The sequence below is a fragment of the Mustela erminea genome, chromosome 11 (assembly GCF_009829155.1).
Source record: "Mustela erminea isolate mMusErm1 chromosome 11, mMusErm1.Pri, whole genome shotgun sequence".
NCBI lineage: Eukaryota > Metazoa > Chordata > Mammalia > Carnivora > Mustelidae > Mustela > Mustela erminea.
In genome coordinates, this window is record NC_045624.1 from 4725047 (window position 1) to 4748376 (window position 23330).

Here is a 23330-nt window from a genome sequence, read left to right on the forward strand (position 1 = left end):
TGGAATTTTTTTTTTTAGCATTCTGTCCTATCTGTATTTGACTAACAAGCTGTGCATGTGTGTGTTTTCATAGAGGAGTTGCTCTCGGTTTTATGTGATACATTTTTAACTCACCTGAGTTTTCCTTCAAGTAACATTTTATTGCTGCAAATGTACTGTAAGAACTGTATACCAATATACTTTCATTTTTACCCTCCTTTGTTTTGAGCTATTGTTGCCATACAGTTTAATTTTTATTTATTTTATTTATTTAAAAGATTTTATTTACTTACTTGAGAGAGGTAGAGAGCTCGAGTGAGCACAAGCACGGGGAGAGGGAAAGAGAAAGGGAGAAGTAGATTCTTTGCTGAGCAAGGAGCTGATGTGGAGCTTAGTCCCAGGTATCTGGGATCATGACCTGAGCTGAAGGCAGGCACTTAGCAGTCACCCAGGCACCACCTGTTGCCATACAGTTCATTCATTCATCCATCCATCCATCTATCTATCTATCTATCTATAGATATACATTATCTTTCTATCTATTATGTACCCTGGAATAAATTACAGTTTTTGCTTTAAACAGTGAGTTAACTTTTAAGGATATTAAAAATGAGAAAAAGGTCTTTTATATTTGTTACATACTTAGCCATTAACACCAGTTTTTATTCCTTTGCATACAGATATCTTGATCCAGGCTTTTATTAATTGTAATTTTCCTTTTGTCCAAAGAATTTCCTTAACATGTCTTATAATGAAGGTTCGTTGAACAGTTTGTTTGAAAAATCTTTTTCATTACTTTGTTTCTGAAGGATGCTTTGTGCTGCATGTTTAATTTAAGGTTTATGGGTTTTTTCCCTTTAATTTTTTCTCCAAGCACTTCAATTATGTTATTTCACTGTCTTCTGGCATACATAGTTTCACATGAGAAGTTTGCAGTCACTCTTTATTTTTCTTACTCTGTAAGTAATACATCTTACTTTTGGCTGCTTTTGAGGTTCTTTCATTACTCTTTCAGCAAGTTGACTATAAAGTTACTCATGTGTGTATGTGAGTGAGGTTTTGTTGTGCTGCTTGGATCTGTAGGTTTGTAATTACATAGTTTGAAAGATTTGCAGCTGGTATTTCATTAAAAAGAAAATATATATATATAGTTTGTTTGCTTGCTTCCCTCCAACTCCAGTTTCACATGTTAGATTGGTTGCATTTGTCCACAGGGTTCTGTAGCTGTGTTTGTCTTTTTTCACTTTGTCTTTTATGTTGGGTAGACATGGTTTGCTAGATCTTTAATGTCAGTCATCTTTTCTTTTGCCGTTTCTGTCAGATGTTAATCAGTCAAAGTAAAAGTTTTATTTTTTTTTGTTACCTTTGAGTTTCATTTTTAACATTTTTTACTATCTTTCATTTCTCTCTCTCACTCATTTTTCATGACATTCTTAAACATATGAGACATGTTGATAATAGCCAATTTAATGTCCATGCTTGTCCCTTCTATCATCTCTGTTGTTTTCTGGTTTTATTCCTTGATTTTTTTTTTTTCCTGGTCATTACTTACATTTTCCTCATTTTCTTTATAGTTTGTAAATTTTCATTGGATGCCATACTTTGTGATTTTTTTTGTTGTGAGCTAGATTTTGTTGTATTACTTTAACAAATGCTGTGTGTGTGTGTGTGTATGTTTGCCTGGTAAGTTAGTTGCCGGAAATTTTTGTTCTTTTGAGGCTTATTTGTGAACTCTTAGAGATGGTCTAGAAGATAAGTTATAGGCTTCATTTAGCTTACTTTTAAAGTCATGTTCTATTTTAGTCTCTACTGAATGTGATAATATAGTCAGTGAGGTCTTGGCACTCTGGTTAGAGGGAACATGGCTGATTCCTGGCTCTGGGAACTTTGGGACTTGTTTGTATTGCAGCTGTGCTGTAATAGTTCTTTCCTTGGAACTTGTTCTTGTTTAGCCTTTTGGGGTTTTCTACCACATTTACACAGATTAGTATACAGATAAAACCTTAAGGGTACCCTTATGTGGATGTCTGGATCTGTGTCTCTGTACAACTCCCTCTCCTTATGTACGCTCTCCCACAGTTTCTAGCCTCCTGAACTGATGATTTCTGTGTCTTCATTTCAGTACAGTTGCCAGAGTTCCCCTCTCTGTGCTACAGTTTGCAAATTAACTCCATGCAGAAAGCCTTTGTGATGGTAGGGTTCACCTTGTTTTTTTCCTTTTGCCTGGGGATTACAGTCCTGTCCTTGCCTTTTTTTAATGTCTAATGATGGTTGTTTCTTACATTTTATCTGGTTTTCTAGTTGTTTATGTGTGGAAGGTAATTTGAACCTCCTCTGTAGTCCCATGTGGCTTTAAATAGAAGTCTACTCTATTATTTTAGGAACTCAAATTAGTTTTAATTTATAATATTAATATGGAACATTGGATTTTTGATGGAAGATTTTCTCAAATTGTTCATGGTATTACTTTACTTCAAATTTGCTTTCAGTAGAAGGAATCAAAATTAAAATGAAGGGTTAAAAGATACAAAAGAAAAAAATTAGAAGGAAGAAAAGCCAAAGAAAGATTGAAATAAATAATTTTTAAGTTGCCATTTGTAATGAGACTTCAAAGTTCTATTAAAAACCCAGACTGGGAACATCTGAATGCAATATGGAAATGCAAAATGTGTACATCTATTTCGACTGATGTGGGTTTGACAAAGTATGACCATTATCTTTTTGCATCCAGAAAAAAATAAATTCACCATTTGATTAGTCAGAACAATCACATACCAGAAACCAGTGAGCAGCATTAAAAAGACGTGAGTGAAATACGGGAAACTTAAAAATGACATGATATTGGTTGGTCCATTGAGCAGAAGGAAAAGAATTCTGATGGGTTGATGAGTGTAAAAGCATGCTTTATTGGTGCCAAAACCAGGAATTAAGAAGAAGAATAAGTAAAAGAAGCAGAGTAAAAATTAAAAATTTCATCTTGAGGAATACAGATGACTGATACATATGTACACACTCTTTACTCCCCCTACCTTTAAATGAGTTTGAAATAAAGCCAAAACTGCCAAAAAACCATAACTTAGCAAGGGTGAGGATATTGGAGAAAAAAACAAAACAAAACATGAAACAGAGCCACAGACACTGGCTTGGAAGATTAAATGACAAAGCCAGCTAAGTCACACGTTTCCCTTCCTTTAGCAGTGAGTGTTCCTAATTATGAAGAATCATAAGAGATTAAAGGTAAATTCTAGCTCCATAATATCTCTTGAATTAATTTCTTTTTCTCTGTTTCACTGTAGCAGTCATGTTAGGAGTATTTCAAGAATTTCCAGTCTCTCTGTACATAGTCCTTATATTGGTCTATAGGTTTCTAAAAAAAAAAAAAGAAAAAAGAAAAAAACCCAGTTGATCCCTTTTTAAAAAAACTTTCTTTGGCCTCGTTATCTCTTTACTGCCCCTCTCACTCACTCTGTTCCAACCACAGTATATTTTTCAACACCAGAACATTGTTTTTCCAACACTCATATACTTGTAACTTTGCATTCGCCGTTCCTTCAGCTGTAGTGCTCCTTTCCCACCTGTTTGCATGGTTTCTTTTCTCTTTTACTTCAGATCTACTGAAACGTCTCCTTACTTAAAAATAAAATAAGATTTTATTTTTATGAAGTTTATTTTTTAAGTATTTTGTTTAAAATGGCAGTCCATCCTTCATTTTTTTTTCATTTGTATTTTCTTTATGTGTGTTTTGTTTACAGGAGTAACAGGTATTTCTTCTCACTAGAATGTAGTTTAGTGAAAGCAGAGATTTTGTTTAACCCTGTATCCTGTGTTTTAGCAGAGCCAGACACAGGAGGATTGATCGAGTTGTAATGATGCTTGTTACATGTGTCGTCCAAGTAATTGCTTAAAATGTTTCTAACTGTATGTCATCTCAGTTTCTGAGAGTGAGATGTGAAAATTTCTCATGATTGTGACTCTGAATTCCTCGTTCTGTAAATGTTTGCTTTATACAATGCGAGTAGTTCTGTTGAGTTTTCATGGTAAATTAATCTTTTTATCATTAATGACAGCCAACTTTAAGCCACTTATATTTACTGTGATAACTCATATTTTTAATCTTTTTATTTTATTTTCTATATATTATGTATTTTTTATTTTCCTTTTTGCCTGCTATTGGATTGGTCAGACTTTCCTCATCCCATACTTTCTTTCTCCTTTGATTGCTCTAAAGTTTTCTTTTAAATTTAAACATAACTACTTAATAAATCCTAAAGGTAATTATCCTGTCCCTTTTTCCATGAGAAATACAGTCAGCCTAGGGATCCTTTAGCCCCAGTCAGTCCATGTAGTTTCTTACTGAATTACGTCTCTTTCCCTTTTGCTCATGAAGTTTGAAGCAATGCTATTTTGGCTCTTTGATCTACTGTGTTATATTGACTAATTTCTAATATTAAATTAATACTTGTATGTTGATGCTATTTACTAGTATTTTACGTAGTTTTTTTTTTAACATAGATTTTTTTCAGCTATAGTTTTAGACATATTTGTTAGGATTTTGGTTCAGGTGTTTTGAAGTTCTTTGGAGGTAGGGGTGACTTTCTGACAGTTTACAGTGGTTCATTTATAAAACTACTTAGACTGCTTCAGCTTCAGAAAATTCTTCTGTTACATCTCCTTTTCTGGTTTTGATTAATATTTAAAAGAAAGACTTAAATTAGATTTTCTGTTGTTTAAAAAAAGCCTTTTATGTTTTTCATATTAACCCTTTATTATTTTCTGCCCTGTGTTTTCCTTTTTCTTTTTTTTAAAAGATTTTATTTATTTATTTGACAGAGATCACAAGCAGGCAGAGAAGGAATCAGAGAGAGGGGTGGGAAGCAGGCTCCCTGCTGAGCAGAGAGCCCAATGCAGGGGCTCCATCTCAGGACCCTGAGGTCATGACCTGAGCCAAAGGCAGAGGCTTAACCCACTGAGCCACCCAGAAAAACACAGGCCACCCCTGCCCTGTGTTTTTCTTTTCTTTTCTTTTTTTAAATTTTTATTTATTTATTTGACAGACAGAGACCACAAGTAGGCAGATAGGCAGGCAGAGAGAGAGGGGGAAGCAGGCTCCCTGCTGAGCAGAGAGCTGGATGTGGGGCTCATCCCAGGACCCTGAGATCATGACCTGAGCCGAAGGCAGAGGCTTTAACCATACTGAGCCACCTAGGTGCCCCTGCCCTGTGTTTTTCAACTTAACACTGAGTTTGTGTCTTTTTACATAATGAAATAATTTAAAGGTCTGAAAGTATCTGAGTACTACTGCCAATTTCTAAATTTTTAAAATATGTGATTTCCTGTTTTTTCTTATTTTATGTGTTCAAAAAGTTTTTTAAAGATTTTATTTATTTGACACACAGAGAGAAAGCACAAGCAGGGGGAACAGCAGAGAGAGAGGGAGAAGCAGACTCTTTGCGGAGCAGGGAGCCCGGTGGGGGGCTGGATCCCAGGACCCTGGGATCATGACCCGAGCCAAAGGCAGATGCTCAACTGAATGAGCTACCCAGGAGCCCCTCAAAATTTTTTTTTTTGTTTAACTCAATTCTATCCTTAATTTCTGAAATTTCTCAAAATCTGAAGGCATTAGTGTTTTTGTTTTGTTTTTTAAATTGCATTGGGTCAAAGAAGCTCACTTTACCATGATTCTTACTTTACTGAAGTGAGTTTTATATAATTGCATTATATTTGTAAGATGTGTGATTAGATTATGTTAAATATTTACAAAAAATTTTTTTGAGTGGTTTGCAAAGACATGCATCGCTTCCGTGTATGGAAGAGTCTTAGAAATACACTTGTCTGGGCATAGTTTCCTCAGTTTCACTAGATAAAGAGGGTATAGCCTGATGTGTGAATTTTGCAAATAACCCATTAAGTGGTTAAAAACCACTACTGTAGACAGAGGGTCATCTCAAGGTCAGCTCAAAAGAGGGGCAAAGCCTAATACAAAGAATACTTAAGTTATGATGACAAAATACATTAATCTGGGCCTGTCTTCACATTTATGTATAAGGGTGGGCTGAGTTTGAGGGAAAAATAAATGTAAAATGTGATATTTACTATTTACTAATATAGTAAAAATTGCCTAATTTTATTCTGTACACCTTCAACTTCTTTATGTTAAATACAATTGTAATCCTTGAAATTACATTGAGCTCTATTTTTGCTTCTCCGTAGGCCTCGAAGTAGAGGAAAAACTGCCGTGGAAGATGAGGACAGCATGGATGGGCTGGAGACGACAGAAACGGAAAATACTGTGGAAGCAGGTATCAACTTCACAGACTTTTAAAAAATGCACATCATAATTTGCACAACGAGCGTTTGGCTATATACTGAGTTCTAAAATCTCCATCTGCTGAAATAGTCTGATAAGCTATGACACAGTGAAAAAATTTAGTTCTCTCTTTTCCTTACGGCCCTGATTTAGTGGAAAGTATTTAATATCTGTAGGGAAATGTTTTATTAAAGCAAAATTAAAATTGGAATACATAGTAATTCCAGGCTGTTAATATGATAACTTATAGTATATTCCTGCTTATGAACCATCTAGCATTTGTTGGAAGCTGATTATGTTAGTATGTGTGTGAGGGGAAAAAATATGTTCCAGTAAAGAAAAATACTGTGAAATGCTCCGTTAAACCAGACTAAGTGCATTCTGGTCTGTGGGACATTTAGGTGCCTTTAATAAGCTAATGTGTATTATGTATGGGCAAAAGAAAGAGTGGGTTGCCCAAACTAATTTCCCAACATTTATTAAATTAGTGATTTAAGTTGTCAAAGGGACAAGGTTTCATATTGTATTCAAAGAATATCTGTGTGCGATGGGTCTCTCACGGGCAGTGTTTTTTTAACAGTTGTCGGGTAGAGTTTAGACATAGTGAGAGGCTTTTTCTCTGAAGTTGATTTTCCTCTTCTTGGTGCTCACAGAATATCCTACAGGTTTTAGAGAAGAATTAGAAATTGCTGTATCTTGAAATACAGTTATTCATAAAATACTTCTGGTTGTCAGGGTGTTGCCGCTAGGTGACTAATTCTTGGAAGACCTGCAGGTGCTCTCTAGTGCTCATCCCTCTCTGCAGCAGGGTCTCGTAGGCGGAGCGGTGACTGAAGGTCGGACTGCAGAAGTCTGCCTTTTGCTGTTTTGCCACGAATTTGTTACCGCATTGTTATCAACTTGAATTATGTCAATTCCCCACTAGTTATTTTTCTTCATTTCTTTTCCTTAAATTTTTTCTGTTAACTTTTTCTAGGGGAGAGATCTTCTTCTTCCTTTTTTTTTTTTTTTTTTAAGGTACTTGTTTGTTTGTTTGTTTAAGTTTTAAGTGACATTTTCCAGTATAACAATACTTACAGGTTGCTTTAAACCAGTGCTGCTGACTGTACCCCAGACCCTTTCTCTGCACGTATCAACAGTCTTCCTGGGCACGTTCCCTCTTGCTCTGAAGATTTAGCACCTGCCTTTCTGTTTTCTTCTGAGGCCCCCATTGTGATGTTAGTAACTATTCAGGACCCAGGGCTCTTGGCTCCTTGATTTCTCAGCACTGCGATTCTCCGGACTACCTCAGCAGTCCCCTTCGGCCTGCTCGTCTTCTGGTCATGTGTCCTTGTCTCACTTGCTCTGACAGTTGCGGTTTCACATCCAGAATCTCAGTATCATCTCTCCTGCACTCTGACTACTACTTCTTTTTCCAGCTCATTTTCTCCTAGTATTAGCGCCATAATAATTCTTGAACCATAGTGAGTCCTCCAATCCAGTGGTTTTAGTGACGGGGATGTTGCCTTCCTCTGCTAGTTCAGAGTCTGTGACCCACTGAGGGAGTCCCCTCTTACTTACCTTTACCTTTTTGACCATCGTCCCAGTGTTTTGTTTTTAATAGAAAACCAAATTCTGTAGTGTAGCAGCTGATAATGGCTGGGGAAAACCATCACCTTGCTGACTGGTTTCATTTTAAATTTATGACCTCAAATATCAAGTGGGTATGATTGCTACTCTACACTCATTCTACTTTTATGTAGACATTTTCTCTCCCATTATCACTGATGGCTCTTTTGGCACCTTCTCTTCTCTGTTCAAATTTTCCACACCTCCTCCTGTTTTTCATTTTTTGGTTATTGATGATCTTACTTATTTAGTTCAGTGAAAGAAGGAAAAAACCAGAAGTGGTCAGCAGAGAAATTCTACATTCACCCACCGTCCTGCTTGTAGCTCCTCCCGTAGATTTTACCTTTTCTGCTGGTGAAATGGGATGAAAAGTCTGTGGTTATCGAAGGGCAGCTCTTTGCTCGTGTCCTTGATTTTACCTCTTCATCTCTTAGGGACTTTGCGCCTTCAGGTTTCCTGGGTTTCTTACATCATGTGTTTCCTGTCTCAGTGAACGATTTCCATTAGTATTTGAGCATTAAGTATTTTCTTTCTTTCTAGGATTCTACTGATTTATTTGACAGGGAGAAACAGCACAGCGAGAGAGGGAACACAAGCATGGGGAGCGGGAGAGGAAGAAGCTCCCCTGACCAGGGAGCCCGAATGCGAGGCTTGATCCCAGGACCCTGGGATCATGACCTGAGCCAAAGGCAGATGCTTAATAACTGAGTTTTCCAGGAGCCCCTCCTTTTTTCCTAGTATTTAAGCAGATATGACATTGTTTCACATATTTGTTTATTGTATGCCTTCCACACGAGACTGCAGGCTTCATGAGGTTAGGGATTTGACTTGCAGGGATTGACTGCAGGCTTCATGAGGTTAGGGATTTGCTTGACTTTGGATTTATTCCCAGCGTCTAGAATAATTCCAGACATATAGTAGGCTTCAGTTCACTAACTGAGGAAGTATTACATTCTTATAGTTTCTTTTCTGTATTTTCTAAGCTACTGCTATTCTTGGAACATCACCACAAAACTAGAGTTCTGACACTTAATTTTTCCTTATGTGATGAGTACTAATCCCCACAAATGGAGAGTCTTCTCATACTCTCTCTTACGAGGTATCAAGGCAAATAAAATTTACTGAAAGGCTTTAACAGGAGCAGGATTCTTTTCTTATTCTGGCCTTTTATACTAAAATTAAATAAAATCACCTGAGTTAGTCTTTGCTCTTTGTCCATTTGTTTTGGTGAACATGTAGGACAAGGAGAATAGTCCAGAAAAGAACAGAGAATAGTTGTTAAGACTCCTAAGCTGCGGGGACGCTCGGCGGGCTCTGTCACAGGAGCACGGGACTCCTGGTCTCGGGGCTGTGCGTTCAAGTGCACGCTGGGTGTAGAGATTACTTCAATAAATAAAACTTAAAAAAAAAAATCTATTAAGCTACAAGTAAACCCAGGCAAAGAGAAGAAGAGTTCCATACATTTCTAGTCAGTTTAGAAACACATTGAGTTGGCTGCGAGGTTTTAATGTACACGTCTCAAGGCCCAAGGTTTGTTGGAAGGTCTTCTATATCTGTAAATATTATGTCTTGATACATTTGTTTAATGATTTATAGTAATGTAAGAATGTTTATTGTAATGAGTATAGGGGGCGTGTGTGTGTGTGTGTCGGGGGCTCAGTGGTGGGAGCGAGTATCCTGTAAGTGGCCTTTGGGAAAATCACAAGAAATTTCACAGATCAGTCTTTTTTTTTTTTTTTTAATTTAAATTCACTTAATTGACATACATTGTAGTATTAGTTTCAGAGGTAGAGGTTAGTGTAGTTTGTTAAGTTGTTTTTTTTAAAGGTTTTATTTATTATTTGACAGAGAGAGAGAGAGAGAGATCATAAGCAGGCAGAGAGGCAGGCAGAGAGAGAGAGAGGGACGCAGACTCCCCGTTGGGCAGAGAGCCCGACGAGGGGCTTGATCCCAGGACCCTGAGATCATGACCTGAGCCGAAGGCAGTGGCTTAACCCACTGAGCCACCCAGGCGCCCCTTAAGTTTTTATGGTAAGAAAATTCTATGGTTTTTTAGGAGGTGGTGGCTGTTACTAGTCTGTTTTTTTTCTATATAAATGAAATCAACTCAAATGAAATGCAAGTTAAGAGAAACTCCACTTTTCTTTGAGAATCATTATGTAATCAGGGCTTTGCAAACTTGTTTTAGTTAATTATAATTGGTTAATTAGGATTTAGTTAATTATAATTAAAAATTTCTTTTGACTGTTGTGGCAGTTTGGTCTCTCTTCAGCTGGCTTCTTAAGTTCTTTTTAATATTATCTCAGAATGTTTCAAAGCTCATTGCTCTTTGGCAACAGTATTTTTCAGGCCCATCTTTAATTTTCTCTACCCCAGGATATGACGTTGACTATTCTCTAAGGACTTTAGTGGAGAAGCGTGTTAGAGATGGAAAACCGGGGTCCGGGGATGCGTGTTCTGTTGTCTTTATGGAGAATTAACGTTAGTCTATTTAAGTGACATATTAGTTACTGTATAGATGTGAGAGTGTACTCATGTGCTTATAAACACTGGTTCACATTAATACCTTCCGTTACCTCTAGCAAAGTTTTTTTAATGGACTTGAGTGTTTAGAGGAGTTTTAGGTTCACTCGCACAGGTATTTCCTGTGCTTCCTGCCCTTACGCGTGCATAACTTCCCCCCGTTGTCAGCATCCCCCGCAGCGTGGCGTGGTATATTTGTTAAAATTGATAACAACGTCAGTGACACGTCAGTATCACCGTGAAGACATAGTTTACATTTTGGTTCCCGCTTGGTGTTGTATGAGTTTGGACAAGTGTGAAATGATGCGGACCCATCATTCCAGTGTCACCCGGCATCCCCCCCATCCCCTCCCGTCCTCCTGTTACCCTCCCTCCCCTTCAGTCCAAGGCAGCCACTCAGCTTTCTCCCGCCTCCATAGTTTTGCCTTTTCCAGAATGTCATACCGTTGGAATCAGATAGTAAATAGCCTTTCAGATGGACTTCGTTCATTAGCAATATGCCTTTAAATTTTCTCCGTGTCTTTTCATAACTCGAGACCTCCTTTCTTTTTAGCACTAAGTAGTATTCTGTTGTTGGGATGTACCACAATTTGTTTATCCGTTCATCTGCTGAGGGATATCTTGGTTGCTTCCGAATTTGGGCAATTATGAATGAAATCCCTGTAAACATCCACATGCACGTTTTGTGTGTACGCAAGTTTTCAACTCCGTAAGTTTCAACGCCTTTGGGTAAATACCAAGGAACATGATCGGTGGGTCATATGGTAAGAGTATATTTAGTTTAGTAAGTGCCGAATTGTCTTCCAGAGTGGCCGTACCATTTAGCGTTGCCACCAGCAGTGAATGAGAGTTCTTTTGGCGCCATGTCCTTACCAGCATTTGGTGTCCTCAGTGTTCCTTATACTAGCCATTCTTTTTTTTTTTTTTTTTAAGATTTTATTTATTAATTTGACAGAGACACAGCAAGAGAGAGAATGCATGCAGGGGGAGTGGGGGGAGAGGGAGGAGCAGGCTCCCACGGAGCAGGGAGCTGGACTCGGGGCTCAACCCCAGGACCCTGGGATCATGACCTGAACCAAAGGCAGAAGCTTAATGACTGAGCCACCCTTGGGCCATTCTAGTAAGTGTGTGGTAGCATATCATTATTTTAGATTACATTTCCCTGATAACGTATCATGTGGAACATCTTCTTGTGTGGTTATTTGCCATCTGTGTATCTTTGGTGAGGAGTCATCAGGTGGTTAGTTTTCTTATTGTTGAGTTTTAAGAGTTCTTTGTGTATTTTGGATAACAGTCCTTAATCACATGTGTCTTTTTAAAAAAATATTTTATTTATTTATTTGACAGAAAGAGACACAGCATGAGAGGGAACACTAGCAGGGGGAGTGGGAGAGGGAGAAGCAGGCTTCCTGCTGAGCAGGGAGCCTGATGCAGGACTCGATCCCAGGTCTCTGGAATCATGACCTGAGGCGAAGGCTGATGATGAACCACTGAGCCACCCAGACGCCCTTCAGATGTGTCTTTTGCAAGTATTTTCTCCTACTCTGTGGCTTACGTTTTTGTTCTGTTGACAATGTTTTAAGCAGAGTAGAAACTTTAAATTTTAATGAAGTCTAGTTGATCAGTTGTTTCTTTGATGAATCATGAGTTTGGTGTTGTATCGAAAAAGTCACTGCTAGGGGCATCTGGGTGGTTTGGTTGTTAAGCAGCTGCCTTTAGCTCGGGTCATGATCCCAGGGTCCTAGGATTGAGCCCTGCATCAGGCTCCTTTCTCAGCAGGAAGCCTGCTTCTCCCTCTCCCACTGCCCCTGCTTGTGTTCCTCTTTCGCTGTGTGTCTGTCAAATAAAGAAATAAAATCTTTAAAATAAATAAATAAATAAATAGTCACTGGTAAACCCCAGGTCATCTAGATTTTCTTTTAAGTTCTAAGAACTTTATAATTTTGCATTTCACATTTACTTTGTTAATTTCTGTGAGGATATGGTCTGTGTTGGAATTGGTGTGTGTGTGTGTGTGTGTGTGTGTGTGTGTGTGCATGCATGTTCAATTCCAGCATCATTTGTTCAAAAATACTATTTTTTTTCTCCATTATATTGCCTTTTTTCCTTGTTTCAATGACCAGTTAAGTACTTACTTGGGGTTATTTCTGGCTTCTCTAAACTATACTATTGATCTATTTATTCTTTTGTCAGAATTATACAGTCTTTTTTTTTTTTAAGATTTTATTTATTTATTTGACAGACAGAGATCACAGGTAGGCAGAGAGGCAGGTGGAGAGAGAGAGGGGAGGAGGAAGCAGGCTCCCCGCTGAGCAGAGAGCCCGATGCGGGGCTCGATCCCAGGACCCTGGGATCAGGACCTGAGCAGAAGGCAGAAGGCTTAACCCACTGAGCCACCCAGGTGCCCCAGAATTATACAGTCTTGATTGCTGTAGCTGTATACTAAATCTTTATAAGTCAGTTCTTCAACTTTGTTCTTCTCCTTAAGTATTTTGTAATTTGTCTGGGTCTTTTGATAACTTGCTGGGATTTTGATTTGTATTGCATTGAATTTGTAATTAAAATTGGGAGGAACAAATGTCTTGGCAAATATTGAGTCGTCTAATCCATGAATGTGAAATATCTCTCTATTTATAGTACTTCTTTGATTTCCTTCATCAGGGTTTTTGAGTTTTTTTTTTTTAAGATTTTATTTATCAGAGAGAGAGGGAGAGAGAGCGAGCACAGGCAGACAGAATGGCAGGCAGAGGCAGAGGGGGAAGCAGGCTCCCTGCCGAGCAAAGAGCCTGATGTGGGCCTCGATCCCAGGACGCTGGGATCATTACCTGAGCCGAAGGCAGCCGCTTAACCAACTGAGCCACCCAGGCGTCCCGGGTTTTTGAGTTTTTATCGGACAGATTTTATGTGTATTTTGTTAGACTTACACAGAAATGTTTGATTTTGGAGAAATGCTAATTTTATTCTATTTATTTTTTTTTTCAAAGATTTTATTCATTTATTTGACAGACAGAGATCACAAGTAGGCAGAGAGGCAGGCAGAGAGAGAGGAGGAAGCAAGCTCCCCGCTGAGCAGAGAGCAGGATGCGGGGCTTGATCCCATGACCCCTGAGATCAGGACCTGAGCCAAAGGCAGAGGCTTTAACCCACTGAGCCAACCAGGTGCCCCGAAATGCTAATTTTAAATGGTTTTTTAAAAATTCATATTCTGCTTGTTCATTGCTGATACATAAGAGAATGATTGACTTTGTATATTAACCTATATCTTGCAACCTTGTTACAATTGTCTATTAGTTCCAGGGTTTTTTTTGATTTTTGTTTTTGTATATCCTTTTGGATTTTCTGCATAGGTGATTGTAACATCTGTGAACAAAGGCAGTTTTGTTTCTTCCTCTCCAATCAGTATGCCTTTTATTTCCTGTTCTGGTCTTATTTCAATAATTGGAAAAAACTTTGTTTACAAAGTTGAAAAGGAGTGGCGAAAGACTGACGTCCTTGCCTTATTTCTGATCTTAGTGGGAATGCTTCTAGTTTCTCACCGATAAGTATGATGTTGGCTGTAGGGGCTTTTTTGTAGATAGTCTTTATCAAGTTAAGGAAGTTCTGGTATACTGAGAGTAATTTTTTATCATGAATGGGTGTCAGATTTTGTCAATACTTTCTTTGTATCTCCAGATAGGATTATATGATTTTTCTTTTTTAGCCTATCAGTGTAATGGATTACATTAATTAATTTTCGAATGTTGAACAAGTCTTGCATACTCCAGAAATCCTACTTGGTTGTGGTGTATAAAGCTTTTTATACATTTTTGGATTCACTTTGGTAAAATTTTGTTGAGGGTTTTTGCATTTATGTTCTTGAAATACGCGTCTATAGTTTTTGTTGTTTTGTTTTGTTTTCTTGTAATGTCTTTGGTTTTTGGCTTGAGGGTGGTAATGCTGTTCTCATAGAGTGAGTTAGGAAGTATTCCCTCTGCTTCTGTCTTCCAGAAGAGATTGTTGAGAGTTAGTGTTTTCTTTAAGTGATTGCTAGAATTCACCAGTGAAGCTGTCTGGGCCAGGAGCTTTCTGGTTTAGAAGGTTATTAATTATTGATTCAACTCCTTGAACAGGTATAGGGGTATTCCGATTGTCTCTTTCTTCTTGTGGTGAGTGTTGGCAAATTGTGTCTTCTTCTTTGTATTTTAATTAAAAAAAAGTTTTTTTAAAGATTTATTTATTTGACAGACAGAGATCACAAGTAGGCAGAGAGGCAGGCAGAGAGAGAAGAAGGGAAGCAGGCTCCCCGCAGAGCAGAGAGCCTGATGCGGGACTCGATCCTGGGACCCTGGGATCCTGACCTGAGCTGAAGGCAGCAGCTTAACCCACTGAGCAACCCAGGTGCACCCCCCACCAAATTTTTTTTTTTTTTTTTTTTTTTTTTGAGAGACAGTGAGTGCAAACAGGGGGAGGGCTGGAAGGGGGAGAGAGAGAAAATCTCAGGCAAGCTCCATGCTCAACATGAAGCCTGATGTGGGCTTGATCTTACAACCCGGAAATCATGATCTGAGCCGAAATCAGGAGTTGGACCCTTAACCAGCTGATCTACCCAGGTGCCCCTGCAAATTGTGTTTTTCAAAGAAGTTTATCTAAGTTACCAAATTTGTGGGTATAGAATTGTTAATTCTATTCCTTCATTATTGTCCTTTTAATATCCATAGGTCTTGTAGTGATATCCCTTCTTTAATTTCTGATACTAATAATTTGTATTCTCTCCCTTTTTTTCTTTCAATAAACCTGGGTAGAGGCTTACTGATTTTATTGATCTTTTCAGAGAAGCAGCTTTTGGTTTCATTATTTTTCTCCATTGATTTCCTATTTTAAATTTCATTAATTTCTGCTGTAATTTTTGTTACCTTTTTTCCTGCTTACTTTGCATTTAATTAGCATCTCTTTTCTAGTTTGATGGATTGCTTTTAGATCTTGTTTTCTAATATATATACATTCAGTGGTATAAATTTCTGTCAAAGTGCAGCTTTCACTGCATCACACAAATTTTGATAAGCTGTGTTTCCATTATCATTTAGTTCAAAATTTTTAAAAATTTCTCTTGAAATTTCTTGATTCACGTGTTATTTAGAAGTTTGTTGTTTGGGGCACCTGGTTAAGGCTTAGGTTAAGTGCCTGGGGCTCCCTGTTCAGTGGGGAGTCTGCTTTCCCCTCTCCCTCTACTGCTATGCCTGCTTGTTCTCCTACTCTATTTGTTAAATAAATAAGTAAAATCTTAAAAAGAAAAAGAAGAAGAAGAAGAAGAAATGTGTTTGTTTAGGGGGTTTCTGGCTGGCTCAGTTGGTAGAGCGTGTGACTCGATCTTGGGGTTAATGGGCATGGAGCTTAATTTATTAAATAAATAAAATTAAAAACAAAAAGAAAGTGTGTTGTTTAACTTCCAAATATTTTGGAATTTTCTGACCATCTTTCTATTACTGATTTCTGGTTTAATTCCTTTGTGGTTTGAGGGCAGACATTGTATTTATATTTTTTAAATTTGTTTTATGGCCCAGAATGTGGTCTGTTGATGAATGTTCCATGTGATCTGAAGAAGAATGTGGATTCTGCTGTCGTTGGGTGAAGTAGTCTATGGATGTCCATTCTGTCCCGTTGATTGATGGTTGTGTTGGCTTCAGTCATGTCATTAGTAATTGTCTGCTTGCTGGATCTGTACTTTTGATAGGTGGGTGTTAACATCCCCATACATAATAGTGGATTCATATATTTTCTCTGTGGTTCTCTATTTCTCTGTGGTTTTGCCTCATGTATTTTGACACTTTTGTTATGAGCATATGTGTAAAGGATTAATATGTCTTTATGGAGAATTGATGCCTTTATCGTTAGGTAATGGCACTCTTTGTCCCTAGTATTTTTATTTGCTCTGAAGTCTGCTGTGTCCGAAATTAATGTAACTTCTCCTGCTTTCTTTTGATCTGCAGTCTACTCTCTGCAAATTTCTAGTGTTCAGCTCAGTATTATTAACTGTAGTCATCATGTTGCTACATTCATCTTCAGATTTATTTGTCCCGTGTAACTGCAACTTTGTGTCTTTTGGCCAGTATCTCCCCATCTCCACCCTCCTCCCCCTACCCCTGGTGGGTACCATTGTACTCTGCCAATTTTACATTTTTTATTAGAAGTTTGACTTGATTTGTTAGTCTCTCTAGAGGCGTACAGACTTTTCAAATTTTGGAGGGAACTTCTCTCAAATTATCCTTGATACATCAGTTCCATTCTCAAGAATCTAAAGGGTCAGTGCATGTTTGCTTGAATCCTTCCTTCCATATTTTAATTAACATTACGTTAACGGACACCTTCAGTACGTTGGCAGCAGTTTTATCCAGAGCTTTTACCTCATACTAGACTTGAGGCTTGCCCAGAGGACCTCATTTCTCATAAATGAAGAAGATACTCAAACTGAGTGCATGCTTGTGTCTTGGCTTTCACTTCGTGCCATCTCTCAGTTACCCAAAACTTTTGATAAGAATCACCTCTTCTTTGTGAATACCTACCCAGCCCCGTTTTCAGAAATTCTGCCCTGTTCCTTAGACTTCACTAAGCCTGTTTCTCTAGAGCTTTTTACATATCCAGAAGTGTTTGTATCTTACTTCAATGAAGAGAGATTTTTTTTTTAAGATTTTATTTATTTATTTGACAGACAGATCACAAGTAGGCGGAGAGGCAGGCAGAGAGAGAGGAGGAAGCAGGCTCCCTGCGGAGCAGAGAGCCCAATGCGGGGCTCGATCCCAGGACCCTGGGATCATGACCTGAGCTGAAGGCAGAGGCTTTAACCCACTGAGCCACCCAGGTGCCCCCAATGGGGAGAGATTTTTAGTGGATATTGCATTTTACCTGCAGGTCTAGATATGATATTTAAATTTTATTTCTGAACAAGTCTAGTAGATCTGGAAGCAGAGCTTATTACTAAAAACTCTGAGCAGTTTTTATTTTGCTTTGTTTTGATTTTTCTTTTTTTCATTACCACCAAACCTCCTTTGTGCTATTTTATTTTTATTTTTACTTATTTAATTTTTAAAAGAGGTTTTTTTTTGTTGTTGTTGTTTTTTTTTTGACAGAGACACAGCGAGAGCAGGAACACAAACAGGGGGAGTGGGAGAGGGAGAAGCAGGCTCCCCACTGAGCAGGGAGCCTGGTGAGGGGCTCAGTCTTAGGACTCTGGGACAGTGACCTGAGCCAAAAGGCAGATGCTGAATGACTGAGCCACCCAGATGCCCCTATTTTTATTTTTAAGGTTTATTTATTTGAGAAAGAGAGAGAGAGAGAAACAGAGTGTGGTGGGGGGGAGGGACAGAAGGAGAAAGAGTCTTAAGCAGACTCTGTGCTAAGTGTGGAGTCCAATATGGGGCTTGATCTATGACCCTGAGATCGCGACCTGATCTGAAGTATCCAAGAATTGGACACTTAATCAACCGTGCCACCTAGGCACCCCTGTGCTATCTCTAAAGTCGTATCTTATCCCCTCCCCCAAACCCTGGCATCCACTGCTTTGTTCTCCCTCACTGTCATTTTGTGTCTGAGAATCCCCTATAAATGAAGTCAGTCAGTGGAACATGCAACTCTGGATCTTGGGGTTGTGGATTCGAGCGCAACGTTGGGTATAGAGACTAATTTAAAAAAAATTCTAGATCTTTTTAAAAAATTCTAAATAAAATCATACAAAGTGTAATCTTGTCAGACTGGTTTCTTTAATTCGGTTTCATACATCTGAGTGTCATCCAGGTCATTGTTGCATGTGTCAGTATAGACTGTTCCTTCCTCGGGCTGAGTGATAGTACTTCGTATCCTTGTGCCACAGTTGGTATAACTGTTCACCTGCTGAAGGACATTTGGGTGATTTCCAGTTTTTGGCTATCCAAAGAACTATGAACAGTCTAGGTTTTTGTGTAGAAATAGATTTATATACGTGTCAGTCTACCAATTTTATTATTCTTTTTCAAAACTATTTTAGCCATTTTTTTCTTTTGTTTTTTTTTTTCATATCAATTTTAGAATGAACTTATTTTAAAAAAAGGTAATCCTGCTGGGGTTTTTTTTTTTTTTTTAAAGATTTTATTTATTTATTTGACAGAGAGAAATCACAAGTAGATGGAGAGGCAGGCAGAGAGAGAGAGGGAAGCAGGCTCCCTGCTGAGCAGAGAGCCCGATGCGGGACTCGATCCCAGGACCCTGAGATCATGACCTGAGCTGAAGGCAGTGGCTTAACCCACTGAGCCACCCAGGCGCCCTCCTGCTGGGGTTTTAATTGAAATTTTGTTAAGCCTGTAGATCAGTCTAGGAATAATTGACATCTTTTTTTTTTTTTTTTTAAGATTTTATTTATTTGTGAGAGAGAGAGGTCACAAGTAGGCAGAGTGGTAGGCAGAGGGAAAGGGAGAAGAAGAAGCAGGCTCTCCACTGAGCAGGGACCCGGATGCGCGGCTTAGTCCCAGGACCCTGGGATCATGACTGAGCCAAAGGCAGATGCTTAACCCACTGAGGCACCCAGGTGCCCCAAGAATTGACATCTTTACTGTGCTGAGTCTTCCATTCTATGAACTTGGCCATGTGTCTCCATTTGGGACTTCTCTGATTCTTTCATTGGTGTTTTATAAGTTTTAAATATAGATCCTCTGCATATTTTCTTAGTTACACCAATTATTTCATTGGGGGGGGGAGCTAATGTAAATGGTACATTTAAAATGGTTTTTATTTGTACATTGCTAATGTATAAAAATATGATTTATTTTTGTATGTTTGCCTTGTTCTCTGCAATGTTGCTGAATTTCATTTACTTGTTACCAGGTTAGCTGTAGGAATTTTTGTGGGTATCCTTTTTAACTTACGGAGTAAATATTTAATCAGTTCTCATTGCTTACTAAACCAAAAAAAGGGCTTAAGCTGATATGTCCTTTAACATGATTTGTAGTGTTTTCCCTAGGTTGGGATATTAATTATTTTTATTATTCCTTATTTTCTAAATGGTTTTCAGTTTTTTTGAGCCTTCTTTTTGACTTATGAGGTGTTTGAGAAAGTTAATAAAATTTCCAAGTATTTGTATGGATTTTCTCTTTATTTTTGTAACTAATTTTTAATTTTATTATATTGAATTGGTTTTATACACTTTGGAAATTTTAGAATTGGAGATTTCTTGAAATCTTCTTTGGTTTTGGAAAATTCTCGGCTGTTATATATTCCAATACTGCTTTTGCCCCATTCTTTCTTTATTCTGATTAAATGCTCATTAGACCATATCACTGTTTGTTGCCATTTACCTTCATTATTGTATTTTTTTAGTCCTCTTGTCCCTCTGTTCTCCATTTTAGACAGATTTATTTAGATGCATTCTAGATAGATGTTCCAGTTTACCTGTCTCCCCTTTTGGCATTGTCTAGTCTGCTATTAAACATATGAATCGAGTCCATTTATTATATTTTAAATTTTCTTTACTATTATCTTTCAAATTGCGGAAATCACTTTTTATGATTTCTAGTTCCCTCCTAAAGATTTTAATGCCTGGTTTTATTATATTCAACATAGTAAATAAAACTGGCGTAGAGTTTTTGTTTGATCAGGCCAATATCTGGAGCCTTCTGGTTCCACTGTTTCTGCTTGTTGCTAGTGCTGTCCTGTCTGCTGTTGTAACTGATTGCCCGTGTGTGTGCACTGGACATTGTGTTTGATGGTTTATCTATGGAAGTAAGTTGATGTTTTTTTCTTCCAAAGATAGTTCAGCTCTGATTTTTTTGCCCCCCAGGTACCTCAAGGGCACTAATAATCTAGGACCACCTCCGTTCGGTTTCAGGGCTCTGCTTTTGTTCGAGGCATGCCATGCAAAGCTGTGCAGCAGCAGTCCTTGCAAACGCCGTTTTGTTTCTGGTTCCGTCCTCCTCTTCATGTCCAGCCCTTTGCGGCTCCTGCCAGTCCTGAGCCCACATTCCCTGGTGCTTGTCAACTTCCAGGCCATCTACAGGTCTTCTGAAGGTCAAAACTGACGCCCCCATGGGAAGTGCAGCCCTGGGTGCTGGGCTCACCTTACTCATGGCTTCTCTCCATGAGAGGAGCGCTTCCTCTGTCATTCCTCACTACCTTGTTAGGTTTTTGGTTGCTTTTAAGACTTGTTTACTTTTAAATTATTCTCTCAGCTTTCTTACTTGTCTTCACTGGGAAGGTTGATCCAAATTACCTAGTCTGCTGTTAGTGGAAATAGATACTCTCTGGAGTTTTCTTTGAATCGTAGTATTTGGCTTATGTAAATTTTTCTGGGCACTGAGTAGAATGAAGTGTAGTCACTTTTGTCCCCTTACGTAGGATCTGAAACTTGATATTCGTTTGTTATATTTAGTCAGCTAGTATGTTGTTATTAAAATAACATACAGTAACTCAAACTGCAAGAAAGAAGGAAATCTGTGGGCCATAACACTATCAGATTCAGAGGTTAGATGGGTTTAAGTTGACCTAATTCACCCTTACTCATGTCACAAAGTGCTTGGTTCATTGCATCTCTCTACACTTTTTTTTTCTTTTCCTTTCTTCTTTTTTTTGTATGTGTTTCTTTTCCTTCCTTCCTTCCTTCTGTTCATATTCATTTTCTTTCTTTCTCTCTCTCTCTCTCTTTCTTTCTTTCTCAGCTTCATTCTGTGGCTGGAATGATGGAAGCTCCCCTTGATGGAAGATGGTTGCCTGCAGTCTTGGGTGCTACATTATTTCTTGTCCATGTCAAAGCAAAGGGAGCGTGCATGTGTATCAGCTAAACAATTCTAGCACCAGTTTATTTAGATCCTATATCTGTCTCTAACCAAGTCCGTTTCAAAAGTAAGATAGTGTGTGGAATCCTAGTATAATAGAGCTCACTCCTTGAGATAAGAAGGGAAGCAAAATGATGGCTTTACGGGCAGAGGCAAAGAAGTTGCCAAAAAAGGCAACTGTGATGTCACTGCGTAGCCCCACTTGTAGATGGAGTCGTAAAGATCCTTCATCTGCGCCTTCACTGTTTACCTGCTTCTGTGAAGGGCTGGGGCAGGCGGGCAGCTCATTTTTTCTGCTGCTTTGATCTGCAGATTAAATCCACAGGTTTGGTCCTGCCTTTGTTTCTGGAATGTCTTCTTCCTTAGAATCTTTGAATATTTTTTCCCTTCAGTTTTCTCTGTCCGGTAGTAGTGCGCATGCACCTTGGACGGTTGCTCATCCTCCGCTATCACTTCTGCTGTTTTTAGATGTTTCTGTGTGTTTTCTGCAGTTCGTCGTCTACACCCTAACCTCGTTTTGAGTCGTTGCTTCATGCAGGTCCTCTCGTTTGTAGTTCTGCAGGTCCTTTTTTTTTTTTTAATTTCTTCAGCTCACACTCTTCACGCGCTTCCGCTCAGTAGAGGTCAGCGGTTTCAACTCCGGAGGAGCCAGACTGCTTGTGTTGGAATCCAGACTCCCCTACGAATTGTATTTTTCTTTTAATTTTATTTTTAAGAAATCTCTGCACCCAGTGTGGGGCTTGAACTTAAAACCCCGAGGTCAGGCGTTGCGTGCTCTACGGACTGAGGCAGCCAGGTGCCCTTCTACTAATTGTATTCTTGAGCCAATTTCCTTGTTCTCTTACCTTGCTTTCTCATCTGGAAGGTGGAGATGTTGATAGTAGCTGCTATTGGGAGATATGCCCCCTTGGTCTCTTGCACTTCACCTATCTTCTTGTATATGCTAAGAGTGACTGGTCCTTATCTGGGCCATTTCTCAGGATTCTGTTGCAGTGAGTAGCCTTGAAGAATGAAGTACTGTCGGGAGGCCTGGGTGACTCAGTCGGTTAAGCAGCTGCCTTCGGCTCAGGTCATGGTCCCAGGGTCTTGGGATTGAGTCCCACATCCGGCTCCTTGCTTGAGCAGGGAGCCTGCTTCTCTTTCCGCCTCTGCCTGCTTGTGGCGTGCTCTCTCTCTCTCTCTGACAGATGAATAAATAAAATCTTATTTATCTTGTCCCTCTGGGACAAGGAGCAGACATATTTAATGCTTACTATAAAAGCAGTGGGTTCCCTGTACTCTTTGTTCCTTCCTTGTGACGCAGTTCATTGCAAGTACAGGCATTCATTTGGGCTCATGGTGTGGCCCCCATAAGACTTAGGGGCCACAGAGGAACCGACAGCAATATCCTCATGTTCATGTTACTTGTTGGGCAGTGTATCCAGGAGTCTTTGTCTTTGATCCAGGAGTCTGTGTTTTCCACCAGCATCTAGAGTAACAGACTAACTTAATAACTTGTGTAAAATCCCAGACCTAGAAGCTGTCTTCATATAGTTGTTGTAAAGTTTCAGTGAGTTAACACATGTTAATCACTTACAGCATTGCCTAGGACATAGTAAGCATGTACTGAAAGTTAGCCATGAAGATTTTCTTTAAGTAGTCTTTTTGTATTCTCTGCATGGAATTTTTATGCCTAAATAAAGATAAGGCTTAGAAGATTAAGGTTGCTGTACATAACTATTATATGGTGAAGATACATGTTGTAACTCATTGGTTTTATTTTAGTTTCTTGTATTTTTTCCTTTTTTTTAAAGATTTTATTTATTTGATAGAGAGAGTGGGAGCATGGACCACATGGAGGAGAGGGATAGAGGGAGAGGGAGAGAGAGAGTCGCAAGCAAACTCTGCGCTGAGTGCAGGGTCGGATGTAGGGCTCAGTCCTGCAACCTTGAGGTCACTACCTGAAATGAAACCAGGTGCCCAGCGCTTAACCAGCTGTGCCACCCAGGTGCCCCTTGTTTCTTGTATTAATTGCAGATAATGAATATCCATTAATAAAAAAACATAGAAAATTAAACAAAACCCTTTTAATAACTGAATAAAACATCCAGAGAGCAGTTGAATTTTAACAATTACTATTTATTTTTTAAAAGATTTTATGT

The 23330-nt window shown here is 38.7% G+C and overlaps 1 protein-coding gene across 19 annotated transcripts in view; it reads left to right on the forward strand.

The window, feature by feature from the left end:
* Window positions 1-23330, forward strand: part of KMT2C (lysine methyltransferase 2C) — a 270498-nt gene that overhangs the window by 69334 nt on the left and 177834 nt on the right. For 18 of the 19 annotated variants that reach the window (XR_004276659.1, XM_032303952.1, XM_032303959.1 and 15 more), the window contains exon 2: window positions 6190-6278. Coding sequence is in view for 18 of the 19 variants with exons in the window: in XM_032303952.1 (XP_032159843.1) it covers window positions 6190-6278 (89 nt within the window). In the remaining variant the exon portion in view is untranslated. Of the gene's footprint in view, window positions 1-2108; window positions 2173-6189; window positions 6279-23330 lie in introns of those variants that run through there. The other variant, XM_032303967.1, reaches the window with a different exon arrangement.